General features: G+C 43.1%; 1 protein-coding gene across 3 annotated transcripts in view; it reads left to right on the plus strand.

Moving 5' to 3' along the window:
- The window catches only part of kalrna (kalirin RhoGEF kinase a), a 154,900-nt gene that overhangs the window by 110,416 nt on the left and 29,751 nt on the right, over nucleotides 1–14,733 (plus strand). For all 3 annotated transcript variants that reach the window (XM_084362220.1, XM_084362222.1, XM_084362221.1), the window contains exons 39-40: nucleotides 3,255–3,333; nucleotides 3,473–3,640. In XM_084362220.1, coding sequence (XP_084218346.1) covers nucleotides 3,255–3,333; nucleotides 3,473–3,640 — 247 coding nt within the window. The remainder of the gene's footprint in view (nucleotides 1–3,254; nucleotides 3,334–3,472; nucleotides 3,641–14,733) is intronic.

A 14,733-nucleotide genomic window follows, 5' to 3' on the forward strand; every position in this document is an offset into this window, starting at 1 on the left:
ACTGTGCTGTAGTTAAAGTGTTTATGGTGCACAGTCTGTCTGGTTTTATGTCCATGCTAGTAATGAGCTTAGTCATTTTGACACACCTGATGTAGCTAACCAGCTCCCACCCCACTCAGCTTAGAAACAAATCAGTGTTGTTCTGCCAGCGTCTCATCTCTCCACTTTTAGCAATATGTGCGATCTATTTAATTGATTTTAACATCAGCTGAAGGATCACAACACTTAACAGTTCAACACACATTTCCTGGCCTTAAAACCTGAAACACCAATTATTTTGATGATTGATTAATTGTTTCAGACATTTTTCAAACAAAAAGACAAACATTTGGTGTTTCCAGCTTCTTAATGAAGGTTTGGACTGTTGGGTGGACAAAAGAAGCAATTTCAATATGTCTTCATAAATCTAAGTAGGCAGCCACTCAGGTGTTCCCACTTGTTCTGCCTGATTAGACCTCTTCCCACGACTCAGCCTGTGTCTCACTGACAGTGATGGGGACAATAAAGGTGTAAGCTTGTGACAAAACAGTGCAGGGGACCACGTTGGTGGGAACATGTTGTTTAAGGTACCAGTGAGATAATGAATCTGAGCCAGGAAGTCCAGCTAGAGCAGTGGGTTTATTTTAATTTCAGTTCTGTTCCTGCCCTTCATGTTTGAGATGTCTCTCTAACACACCTGATTCAAATGATTGGGTTGTTATCAGGTGTCAGCAGAGCTTGATGATGAACTATTTGATCTTTTCTCACGAGAATTGACAGCGAGATTGTAAAATATGCAGTATTCACATTCCAAAGTCATCTAACAGGAAGGTGCACTTCATTGTATTTGATTGGCCAGCACAACCCATTGGAAAACGGGTGATTAGAAACACATTTCACATGGCTTTTCATGGCACCGCCTGCCAGCACTCAAAGACTGCGTGGGAAGATTATTGACCACCACAGCATCTGGAGTACCTGCTGTTTGATATGGGCCAGGTGAAGCCCTGACGCCTCATGAGCAGCCCGCACTCAGCATCTTTTCACGGCCATGCCACCACGGAACAACAGGGACGCAGCAGCAACCAAATACATGGCGTTTAGTGATGTCATAATGCCAAGTACAGCTCTGCCTTCAACCTGAGCAGAGGTCTAATCAGGCAGAAAACACCTGCGTTGTGTGTGTGTGTGTGTGTGTGTGTGTGTGTGTGTGTGTGTGTGTGTGTGTGTGTGTGTGTGTGTGTGTGTGTGTGTGTGTGTGTGTGTGTGTGTGTGTGTGTGTGTGTGTGTGTGTGTGTGTGTGTGTGTGTGTGTGTGTGTGTGTGTGTGTGTGTGTGTGTGTGTGTGTGTGTGTGTGTGTGTGTGTGTGTGTCTGGGCCATCTGTCAGGTCTAAACTCAACTGCACCATTACAGAAAAGGGGTCTTTGTTGCTAGGAGATCTTGAGCCGGGCAGTGAGCGCCTGATTACACACATTCAGTCACGTTAACACACACACTAACAGACACTGCCTGACATCTTCCAAGATAATTTCTTTAAAGCAGAAAAGTCAGATAAAGAAAGACGTTTTCATTTACAGCCACTCTTGTACCATTATACACACACTTGTGTTCTGTTTTCAGTGTCCAGTCACTGCTGTGATACTGTAACGACTCAGTTAATCTATTTGATGTTATTTATTTAGATGTTTAAATGAGTCCTGATAGAAATGTCATCATTTGCTACGTCTATAATCACATCTGCTAATACTATGGTTTGGGTCACAGTCTGCATGCCGTTGCCCTGAATCTTCACACAGCTCAGTTTAAATGTGTTGCTGGTGCCTGTAGTTGAGCAACAGGTCAGAAACGTCTCGGCTCTACAATATCAGCAGTAAGACAGGAACAAACCATGGGACAGCCGACACAGCCTCCCAGCCGTCAGCTGACAGTGTTTCTACAGTACACAGCAGTCCAGGTCACGTCAGTGCAGGAAGCTTTAACACTGAGCGTGTTTGTTTTGTCTTCCTCTTCATCTTCTCATCTCAGTCAGCTGAAGGTAGACTGTTACCTTCCATCTGTGCCACATATAGTTGGTGTGCTGTATATACATATTAATGTATTGTGACTTTAGCCCATATGATGGCTATTTATTGGGTGTAAAGGTCAACTGTATTACTATCAAGTGTGTGTCTGTGTGTCTTTACATAACAGGATCGTTAAACCATAATGAGGTCAGGTCATCATGCACCGTCAGCACTTCATGACTGAAACTTTGGATTACGTGTCCAGTTCATTTCCTCTTCATTTCCTGTCAATCATTATCTGTGAAACACTGATGATAATCACAGCTGCTCCTCAAGATGATTCATCTGAAATCACAGTACACCCACATTTAAGGGCTTCCTTTCATCACAGGTCTTGTTTCTGACTGTTGAACATTGAGGTGTTTATTTTACTTCATATTCCTGTTCTGGATGTTTATGCAAATTAGTGCATATGTAATTAGATGACATAATTTGTCTAAACATTAAATATCAGAAAACGTGTAATCAGCCAGTAAACATGTATTTCACTAGTGTGACTTCCCATCAGCTCCTCCTGTTGTCTTTCTATGAAAATGGAGCTGAATCATTTCCAGTTCCAAGAAATGGTTCCGGTTTACACTCTGTGGAAATGTATTTGGCTATACAGAGTCTAAACACACACATGTCCTTTGTGCTTGGCTGATTTCAGGACCTGTTGAGTATGTTGTAGACACTCTCACAGCTTTTATTCATGTTCAGTCCAGCACTCTAGTCTGTTGGGTTCATTGTTTTGTCATAAAACCAAGGAAAAGTCAGGAACACATGTCCACATGCTGCTGGTTCATCCTGTTCCTCCAGCCTGCAGAAAGTTTAAATGTACAAACACCAAAGTTTACTCAGCTGACTGTTCAAATAGGTTTGTCACCTTTTAAACCTGCTCAGCACCCACTATGAAGTTCTCAGCTACATGAACATCAAGTTCAAGTTCAGTTTGTCACTTTCTGTACGGAAATATTCAGTGTTTATTGTGTAAACACTGATGTCCATCCTGACTCGGGCTGGATTAAGTTTCTGTTCTCTCACCATCAACAAAACAACACATTCTCTGAGGCTGAAATGTAGATTAACTGAAACTGCAAAGTATTGATGAGGTTGTTTTGTCTATTTTATCTCGGACACACAAACGGGATGCAGTTTTAAAGCACTTTGTAAGAGGTTTTTTTTGAGAAGTAAGAAGTCTTATCAGATGTGCCGTCTCTCTCTGTTTGCAGCTCTCTGGTGGTTGTGAGCTGACAGTCGTCCTCCAGGACTTCACAGCAGGATGCAGCACAGAGATGTCCGTCAGCACCGGTGAGAGAAACCTCTGTTCTCTTTACACATTTCATTCTGTGCTCATTCATAGTTTTTTTTTTTACCTCTCCTAAAACCATTAAAATGAGATTGTCTGAAGGTTCCACTCTGTAAACCAGCTGTCTGCTCTACTCTCCAGGCCAGACGGTGGAGCTGTTGGAGCGGCCGAGTGAGCGGCCCGGTTGGTGTCTGGTCCGAACCACCGACCGCAGCCCGCCACAGGAAGGACTGGTTCCCAGCTCCACACTCTGCGTGTCCCACTCACGTTCCAGCGTGGAGATGGACTGCTTCTTCAGCTCGGGGAAAGGTAGGAACAACAAACCTGAACAACAACCATGTTGTCACTTAAGAGAGGTCCAGCCACAACATTCTTTTGCCATTTTGCTCCCACGGCAGCAACCGAATACACACAAAAAGCACAGTCATGAATAAAGTGAGTGCGTGAGTGAACTAGACTGTTTTCTGCAGCCACATACACGGTCAGAAGTGACACATACAGCTGAAAAGTGACCTGATTGGGTGGATTTCAAACATTAAGTAGTTAGGGAAGCCCATCAGGACTATGGTCAAGTCACTCAAATAATACCTTATCATTTCATTCAGATCAGATCATGCCTTTATCTTTAAGCGGACAGAAGTAGAAAACATTGATTTCCTTTAGTCTGGTCACTTCAAGTTATCAGACCTTTATTGACCTCTATTGGTGAGATGTGGACATTACACTAAAGAGGAAACCTGTATTGCTTTATCATCGGAGCAGCCCGCAGACGTACTGTACTCATACTGTTAAATGATCATTATGAATCTATGCATTATTTATGCAAAGTAGATAATCTGTCAATCCTATGAGATGGATTTAATGTCAGTGTCTGAGCATGTTGACAGGATGTTTCCTCCACTGAACCATCAGAAAGATCTGACCAGGATTCTAGACGAAGTTTGGGAAACGTTACTGGAAAATGAATTGCTGTGGCTTTGTTGTTTCTAGTGCACTAGGTAACTTAGACACATCTGTCTGCTTTACTGGTGACTGTTGACCAAGACTGAGTTAGATTTAACTCAGAACATTTTGAGCATGAATCGTCAGCTGGTCAGAACAAATCAATGAACGTTTTATTCTTCAGGGTAACTATGGTTACGGCTTATGGCTACAGAGGACTCAAACATGACAGAAGAAATGACATGACAGGACGGTTGCTGTGGTTACTGTGCCTCTCTCTCACACACACACACACACACTCCTGTTCTGTCCTACAAGGGGCGATGTGTAGCTGTCACCACACCACCTCACCTTCACTTCAGTTGTTCCAGGTGACTTTGACCTCTGACCGTTACCAGTGCGACACACAGCAGAATGTGCTGATGATGTCCATGGATCAGAACGGAAGAGGTGGTGGCTGTGGCTTCTCATCATGAGGATGCATCAGCATTTTGGGAGTTTTACACCATGGGGGAAGTGTGTGCTGAGAGTTTTTACAGTTTGTTATGTTGTAGATGGAGGAGATTTATTAAGCACATACACACACGTGTCATCACTCCCGTCTTCTTATCAGGACGGTCTGAATACCAATCTTTAAACACACCAACCATACACGTCCTCCCACACACACACACACACACGCAGTTTGCTTTCCTAACACAACTCTACTTCCTGCCACAAGTTCACAGTTGTTGTCTTGCTAAGGGTTATAAACATCATGTAGGAGGATTGAGTGTGTGGGAGATTCCTCTTAGCTGAAGTCTCATACACACACACCCGCACACACATTGTGAGATCAGCTGATTTGCCTGCTGTAGTCCTGGTGTTTTTTTCTGCTCTTGGTAATGAATATGTGTTTTGTGTTTCTGTGGAGAGATGCAAATCCTTCAACTGCAGCCGCTACACATGGAAATGAGCGCATACACACACACACACACACACACACAGACACACACTAAAGATATTCAGGAACTATTGAGGAAACTCTGTTGTATGACTGCAGTGTTGGTAGGTTCAGTGTCAACTCGTGTCACTTATTAACAAGGTTGATTCTACAGGCCTGTGTGACCAGGAAGAAATGATTAAACTATTATTGACACTTCAGTAAACAGTAACCAATTACTGAGTTTAGAGTCAAAACTAGAAGTATGATTCAGTGTTTTGAGCATGGAGAGGGAGCTGCAGGGTTGCTGGTGTTAAAGCAGGAGCACAGATGATTCAAAAAGCTTTAGATGCAGAAATGCAACATCGCATTATCAGTGTGATATCAGGGAAATTAAGCCGAGCAGATCAAGCCCCCAGGAAGAGCGGCAGGTTTTGAAGCAAACGTTGCTAGTGGCCAAACAGTGTAATTACATCACATGATATACTGCAGCTCAGTTTTTTTTTTTTTCATAAGCTTACATTGTGAAAGAAGCGGCTGTTAAATTGTGGATACATTTTTGTATCAACCCCCAGTGACTCTTTTGTCTCTCATGATTTAAACCAAATCACTCCAATAAAATTGTTAAAGTCTAGAAGAGCCACAAGATTAAATCATTGAAACCAGGCGCTAAACCAGAAGTTAGCCAAGTAGAAGAAGAGCGGAGTCACTTTATACCCAGGAAGCCAAGCTTTTAGACTTCATGTGCCACTGAGCAGCTGTATCCAGATAGTAATTGTTAGATCCATGGTGCAGACGCATTATAAACACTGTTCTGTACTTCCAACCTCATAGTCATTTGTTTTACTTAAAGATCCAGCTGTCAGCTGCACCCAGTCCCCTCAACATCACATGTTACTGCAGTCCTGAAATACAGCCAGCTCTTGAATAAGTGTGAAACCATGCTGTTTTATTATTCCAGCACTGGCTTAGGTTAACCATTCACCTGCTCTTCAGTAGCAAGACATGGAGCTGTATCACACTGAGCAAATAGACAATAACCCTTTGAACAGAAAGGCCTGACCTTCCATTGTCGGCTTTCCACTTGATCCCAGTGTGGACCTCCAGTGACATGTGGATGCCTCACAGAAACATAATTGTTTGATGGTGCGAATGCAGAATTAGGCTGCTTACTCGACAGTGAAGTGACTGGAGGCTGATGGGTATTTAATTAACTGTCCTCTATTTGTTAATGAATGAGTCCAACTGTTATTTAATCCTAAAGAGTCACTGCTAATTAAGTGGACTGGTTATACATTTCTGCTGAGTTCTTTCAAGCTTCAGCCTCTTCCCTCTGTCTGCCCTTTGCGTGTGTGTGTGTGTGTGTGTGTGTGTGTGTGTGTCGGTCTTGTGACTGTTCTGTAAAGTAGGTCTCCTTGTCCTCTCTAAAAGACTGTGAAGACAGTAAAGCTCTGAAGTAAACTGAACTGAAAACCAGTCACGATGGAGTTTTGAAGTCAAAACAGATGGAGCACAGTAACTCTTCATCTTTGTATTCATTAGTCTGTAGCTGTTGATGAGCCTCATACTGTACTCTCAGTTGTATTGGCTCCTGCCTCCCTGCTTCTCTGTTACGTTAACCAAGTTGCTTCTTTTGTCATAACATTGTAGTCGTCATAAAAACACCTAGGAAATCTTACCTGCTGTAGTAGTGTGTGGTAATGAAGGCAGTAGCTTTATATTGTTCAGAAGATCAGTAGATATACACTGTGTTTAAAATGGGACACTGCAGGGAAACAGAGCTGCTGGAAGCACTTTATCTAGGTTAAGTGTGTGTGTTGTCTTACCTGCTGCTGCAGCGATCGACACACATGCACGAACACACAGGGTGGGGGCGTTTAAGGTCCAATGCTGCTTGAAATAACGAGATATGTTCTCAACAAGAGATGACAAAATAAACATGGAACTTGAATAAGACGGAAATGGGCTAAAAGCACCACATGTCCGTAGAAAACGTTTTCAAATCTTTTTCTCATGAATATCATACACATGTACATTGAGCTCAGTCCAGTCATACTAGATGCTTAAGACTCCACTGAATTTAATGCTGTGACAATAAATTAATGGTTAGAGCATCACAAGGTTAAAGACAGAGAGATTATAATTGTTTCATCACCTCCTATGCACAGGGAAAATTAGAAACCTTTATAAACTATGAGTACTTTAAACTGGAATACTTATGTAGTATACCAATATTAAACTAGCTGAAAGTAGAGGAGATTCATCTCAATGTCAGTCAGTTTACAAAATAGTGTTTTCTTTCATTTATCCCTCTCATGGTGCAGGGCAGAAGAATAAAAAGAGAACCATCAGACCGTCATTGTAAATTTTTCATGCGGATTGCTTCAAGTATGATCCCAATAAAAAAGTTTTACATGCGGCATGTTAATCCACCCTAATGACTTATTTACAACTTTGCTAAGTGAGAACAGGACGTTCGGCTGAGGGAATGAGGGGGTCATCCATTAATGGCAGGATGTCGACTCCTCCGGTCTACATGTACAAGTGTCCTTGAGCAAGACACTACACCCACAATCCAGGCCAGCCACAAGCGTAGCAGCTCTGCAGCCATCAATGTGTGTTTGTTGAGACCATGGATACCTGACCTGAACCTGACCCATCAGTACCCGACAGGATGGGGTTAGAGTTCAGACAAAAATGTCAAAATGTGTGTTCAGGTCACGGTTTGTCAGGTCAGTTGACACGGTGCTTTAATAAGTGATAACTGATAATAAGTGATGGACCTACTGTCTATGTTGGCTTTATGGCCTATTGGGTGCTAGGGTTTGTTAATAGCATGACAATGCTTTTAATGCAACACAATTGCTGTTCAAAGGGGGAACAATTAATGTGTGACTGTATGACAAGGTAACATCAACTCAGTGTTTCAGCTCACATTAACTGTGTCAGGCTCGAGTCAGACGTTATAAACAGAAGGCCTGTCGAGTTCAGGTCGGGCTCAGATACACTCTTTGGGACTCGGTCAAGTTCGGACCAAAAGCTGCTCCCCGAGCTGCACTCTAGGAAAAGTGCTTTGTTTCCAAAGTAGATGTATCATAAGAGATAGATAGTGGACCTAAAGGTGGCACATATTAAGGGTGCTCCAATCAGGATTTTTGTGGCCAATCACTTGCTGGACTGCTGGAAGCAGTAAAGGCCGATACTGATCACCGGTCCATCTTTCCCCTAAGTCACAAACGGCTTGCCAGCAGGACCTCACAAATATGCTAGTTGGCTGTTAGCAGCCAGTGAGCAACGGAGTCCTGCTCTTCTGGATCACTTCTGGAGGCATGTGGCCCACTATTAATCCCATTCTGCCACTGGCCCCAGCCAGGCTATGTGAACCAATCCTGAGACACAACATGAACTTGTGGTGTGTGCTTGTACAAAGTAGTCAGACAAAAATGACTTTCGGCCACCAACTCCTGAGGAAAATATCCTGCAGTCTTTAGCTTCTGAAGTCTCCACTATGTTCACCAGCTAGTCGCTAATTTACCTGCCTGCTGTTTGGTTCTGACAACATGACTTTGAAAGAAGTGAAAGTGGTTCTGCCATATTTGAATACAGCCATAATAACACATTTACGTAACAGGATGTATGCTGCTACATGCCAAAAAGCCACGACAGATAGGTGAAGCCGGCAAAGTAACAAAACTGACTTTTTGAAAAGGACTTAAGACACACATTCACTCCGTCACTTCTGTCTCTGAGACACACACAGAACACACAGTGTTGGAACTTGAGTCCTGCTCGCCACAATGGGAACGGAGCCCTCCACAATAATTAACAGTGACTTCTGTTCCAGGGAACTGAAGTGTGAGAGGCAGGGAGGGAGAGGGAGAGAGAGCTACTCTACAACTGTCTGAGAAAGAAAGACAAGTGTGTTTGTGTGTAGGCTCCTCCTCCTCCTCCTCCTCCTCTCTCACTCTCTCCCCCTCTCTCCCTCGCTCCCTCTCTCTGTATGGTGAATCTCAGCAGTGTGAACTGGAAGCTCTTGGCGAACACACACACTGTCCCAGTCAGCCTGGTTAACAAGTTGACAATTTGGTCTGCCGGTTAGTGATCGAGTCAAACAGCTCCAGAGAAGTGTGTCTATGAGTGTGCTTGTCTGAGAGAGTGGAGAGGTGTGTGAGTGTAGGATGTGTGTGTGAGTGAGGATGAAGCGAGCCCGGCGTTGCTGTGGATGGATCCTCACCCGCTGCTGCTGCTGCTGCTACAATGGCACAGGTGGGACAGTGTGTGTGTATGTGTGTGTTTCTGTCTCTGTGTGTGTGTGTGTGTGTGTGTGTGTGTGTGTGTGTGTGCGCTTTGGTATGTTTGTAAGCTGTGTGTGTGTGTGTGTGTGTGTGTGTGTGTGTGTGTGTGTGTGTGTGTGTGTGTGTGTGTGTGTGTGTGTGTGTGTGTGTGTTGCATGCTTTACAAGTTATGAAGTTTGTAATTTTTGTGTGCGTGCTGAGGAATGAAACTGAGAACAGGTTTCTCATGGCTGCCAGCCGAGGTGTGTGTGTGTGTGTGTGTGTGTGTGTGTGTGTGACACAAATTCCTCTTCTTTCGTTTTTTTTTCCTTTTTTTATTATTTGTTACAGCGCCACTGGAAACTAATTTGAATTGAAAATGAATTGTGAAACAGGAAGCTGTGTGTCACACAGACAGACGGCGGGAGAGAGAGAGAGATAGAGATAGAAGGCGAGTGAGAGAGACACACAGAGGACAGTTTCTGTCTTTGTCTGCATGAGGAATCAGATGTTGGATTGAGCAATCTGTTTTCCTGCATTTCAGTCTGCGGCTGCACAGGGTGTGTGTGTGTGTGTGTGTGTGTGTGTGTGTATGTGTTTGGGTGTGTAGCAGGTTACAGTATGACTGATCCTTTGGCCAGCATCAAAGGACTTTTACACTGACTGCACAGTAATCATTTTCAGGATTTCCCAATCATGGTCCGTCCCCACAATCGGACCCTGTGGTTTCTGGTCGGTTTCATTCAGAGCTGTTTGGCTGGTTCATGAGCGGTTCTCTGTCTGAACCTGTTTGTCACCGCGTCACAGTCAGAAATCAGATGACGTGACTGTAGATTGTAACGGTGAGGAAAAGGCCAGACTATGAAGTTTAGTTCCTCAGAAACGGATCTGTTGTCTGTTGTCATTTTGCAGACTTTTTGTCTGACTCGACAAGAACAACAGAGGCTTGTTGTCGGTCTCTTGAGGTAAAGTTAAGTGCTGTGTTGTAACAAAGAAGGGTTTAAAGTTGGATATGTGCAAAACCTTGTTTAAGTTTTAGGCCATTTCCTTTGGGTCTTGTCGGACTGGGACTGGTTTGTTTTCATAGAGAGGTCGGTGTTAGACAGGCACATAAGTAACAAGTGCTTTTCATGGCGACTGTTCTCTCCAGAAAAATGTCCATTTGTTTTTTCTTTCCTTACAAGCAAACCCCTTGGAGGCAGGTGACTTTCCTCTCCAGAAAGGACACATAATTGGTCATTTGTTGCCGGGCAGAGTCTGGCTTAAACATGAATCACAAATGAATCACATTCATGCAATTCATTTTTGAAAAGGTCCTGTGGGTCATTTCAAAAGGTGCAGACAACATATTTGGTCGTATACTGTAGGTGGGCGAAAAATGGTACACCACATACCTGACTCAATATGAAAATCAGTATGACTTAAAGGGGAACTCCACCAATTTTACACATGAAGTATGTGTCCAGATGTTGGGAGTTCTACTGCATATGTGGGGGAAAAAAATAGTTTAAAGCCATTTGTGGCTCCAGACAACGCTGCATGTAACCTGATGGATTGCCTTCAGTGATGTTACTCATTGTGGGTATTGTTGGTGCCTGGTTTTGAAAAGCAGTCCAATGGTCTAATGTTTGCACCCGGCGCCCTACATTATCCACAATGTGTTAAATTGGTGGAGTTGCCCTTTAAGTCGGTCCGACAAGTAACAAGGTAATGAGTTTTAAAGTAATACAGCACTTACCACTGCTGGTAATGCCAATACACGTTCTCAATAATAATGCAAAGTGCAGCAGATGCTTTACAGATGTGTCATTCATCCCCATCAGCCTGCTGTCTGCATCGTGGTGGGACAGGGGGAATTGTTATTTAGGTCATGTTTAAGGTGTGTGTGGGACAACACTCACACAGCCACAATCCTGTGGCTTATGTTTCCTCCACACAAAACTTAAGTGTATATCTTGCCAGGATTGGTTTAATGCTGTTTGCCTTTTTTTTAAGGGAAAACTAAATAAGACAATCAAATTTTGGTGGAAAGTAAAATTTTATGTGAATCCATTAGGTTTTGTATCTTCTTCTGTTGTAAACCTGACAGTCTAGTTCAATTGAGTGAAGAGAGCTCACATTACTGCTCTCTCAGTCCAGGCCACCCCATCGACTGTATGTCCTGTCAACCAATCAATGCTCTGAAGTAGGCTGAATTTCTGAAGTGGTTTTATTGTGTTGACTAGCTCTCTCACTGGCCTGACTCCGACTGCATTGACAGATGTGGTGTTTTGGGCTGCCGGTTATCTGAAAACCATGAAATGAACAAATAAACCTTGCTCAATGTCCACCGTGACTAAAAAAAATAAGTGGAGACCCTGCAGTGTGCGAGCTGTTTGTTTATTTCATGGTTTGCTCACGTTTGGCTCTGCATCTTCCTTCACAGGTTTGGATGTGTGTGTATATTTCTGTTTGTGTATCTGAAAACAACTTTTCGGCTTAGGACTACAGTCGTCCATGCACTGTACCTTTATAAAGGTAATGTGCGGGTTAGCATGCAGATATAGTTAGCTAAATGTTAACTAACTGTTGGCACACAGACAGTGGACTTTAGCCCCAGAGCAGCTGAGCTTCATGTTAGAGACTGTGCACATGTGAAGGACAGTGGCAACATGTTCATATTTCTTAAACTGTATGAGGATGAGTGTCAGAGCTCAGGAAATAAATCATCTTCATCTCTGTGCTTCAGCTCGGCTGGTTAGACCGGCTTGTGTGATGTGTCTGTTACAACTGCATCTGCATATGAACTGTACAATGATTCCACACTATATTTTAAGTCATGTCTCTAAAAAACTCACAGCTGCATTCAGTCTTTGTGATATGAGGACGGGGGGGAGCCAAGCCATGTTTTTCCTGACAGTCACACACACACACGCAGAAGCACTTCCTCACTCGCACACTGGGTGATTAACTGGGGTGTAAAGTGTTCTTGCGTCCCTTCCACTACCCATTAAACCTGAAGATGGACAGGAAACTACTCTGACCCTGAGACACACACACACACACACACACACACACACACACACACACACACACACACACACACACACACACACTCAGTCTGCCAGCAGAGATAATGGACAGAGACGGCATTAGCTAGGTCTTCACTCTCTGCTTCATCAGCTGTGATTCAGTGTGTCCACTCTCATCCGACCTGCAGCTCAAACCAAGACTCCAATCATCTCAATAAACACGGGCCTCTGGCAGCATCAGTAACAGTGGAGGAAGAGGAGTGATGAGTTTATCCCAACTCCCAGACTTAATTTAAGTCTCAATTTCAATACTAGTTTCAAGTAACAGGTGCAGATAGTGTTGATGACAGCAAGACAAAAACAGCTGCCAGACAGATTGAGCCAGAAACATCTAGCCAAGTAGTTCTCCTGATGAACAGGTGGAAGTAAGCTCAGATGCTTTCCTGCCTTTTTTTAATTTATTCAGCTAAAAAGTTTTCCTTTCTACATTTGTAAAAAATGTATTTGCGGCACAAGATTGTCAGTTATCCTATCTGTATTGTTTTCAGTTCCAGTTAAGTCATTTCCAAGAGTATTTCCCGTAATGTCTCCTAGTTCCCATGAGGAGGAGTGTTTTGAGTTTTTTTTAGCCTTTTGTCACAAAGTGTCTCTTCACAGCATGAGGACAGCTCCTAAATGGACTAAGAGCTTGTTGTCAGTCCTCTTTGCCAAGCTGAGAGCAGCGTTTACTATGAAATTGAGAGAACGCTGGAGTTAACTGACAAAATAAAGATTCTATTCTACTTAAGTGGAAGAACAGGGTCGACTTTGTTGCACTGATGAGCTCATTTTCTATGTCCTCACTGATTTGTTGGCTGATAACCAGTCCGTGATCATTTCTAATCTTACATGTAAAAACAGAACTGTGTGGATGTTTGGTGACGAGCCACAGCCTGCAGAGACTCAGTCCCCAGAGGATACGCCATTAGTTCAGCCTGGATACCTGGTGACAACTCAAACATATTTCCATCATCAGCCATACCAGATAGTTCAGTGACGGTCATGAAGCTGCCGTTCTAGTAGAAAATAGTATTGTCTGCATACTCTCCAACCCATTGTCCTCTCCTGGATTAATCCCAGGATCACATTCTGTATTTCTACCGGAGATTGTGATACATTTTTCTACCTTTTCCACCTTTTAGTTAGCACAACTTGTTTCTGGCACTGCATGGTGTCTGGTCCTCTGAAGGATAGAAAGAAATACTGAAGTAACTTTCAGACATCCTGGGAAAGATTACTGTTTGATTACTCTTATGGAAAAGTTTTGAAGGACAAACATGTTGTATGACATAGAGATAACTCTCTGTATAATTGCCTCTACTATCATCAAAGTGTTATGCTTTTAGAGCAAAATTGCCATCAGTAGTCACTAAGGACTGATTCTACTGTAGGTTAGGATTTAGTTTTGAGAGCGCTGGAAATGATTCTGCTTTAGCTGATTTACTTTTTACAAAAGGGAGGACCATTGTTGCTGCTACCAGTTCTACTTCTCTTACTGTTGATACTGCTGTTACAAGGAATACTGGCCCTGTTCAGTGGTTGAGATGGAGAGCGTTTGAGAGGAAGAAACAAAGAACGATTGAAACCAAAATAAATACACGGATTGTAAAGACAAGAAATATACTGAGGTCTTCTCAGGTCAGAGCTGAAGCATGTGTCTGTAGGACCTTATGTAACCTACTTTTATCTGCAATGCTGAATGCTTTCAAGACTCGATTAAAGCTCATTTTATCTGTGTGTCTTCCTCTTGATAGGAGACCATAGGGACTGTGTGTGTGTGGTGTGTGTGTTTGTATCCACACTACAAACAAGTCTCCATTTTACAAAATATCATCTGAAGCCCCAGTAACTTTTCTGATCCACATGAAGTCAAGCCTCGCATGTAAGTCAGTCTGTGTGATGCAGTGGTGCTGGTATATTTAGAGTGGTAAGATAATAACTAGCAGTAGTATCTGTTTGTGTAGATAGTATAGTTGTGTGTGTCAGATGTGTAAGGCACAGGAGGGAGAGAGAGGGAGAGAGAGAGAGGTATGAGAGGAATGTCATCACGCCAGATTACTGTCTCTTCCTGTCATTGATAAAAAAAGCATGATGAGGCGGGCGGAGGGAGAGAGGACTACAATGTTAATACTTCTAATGTAATACAAATACTCCTCTATCTCTATTTGATTTTGAGTTAAAGGGGAATTCCACTGGTTTTCACATTCCACACAG

Source organism: Pagrus pagrus, assembly GCF_965226575.1.
Source record: "Pagrus pagrus genome assembly, chromosome: 9".
NCBI classification, from domain to species: Eukaryota; Metazoa; Chordata; class Actinopteri; order Spariformes; family Sparidae; genus Pagrus; species Pagrus pagrus.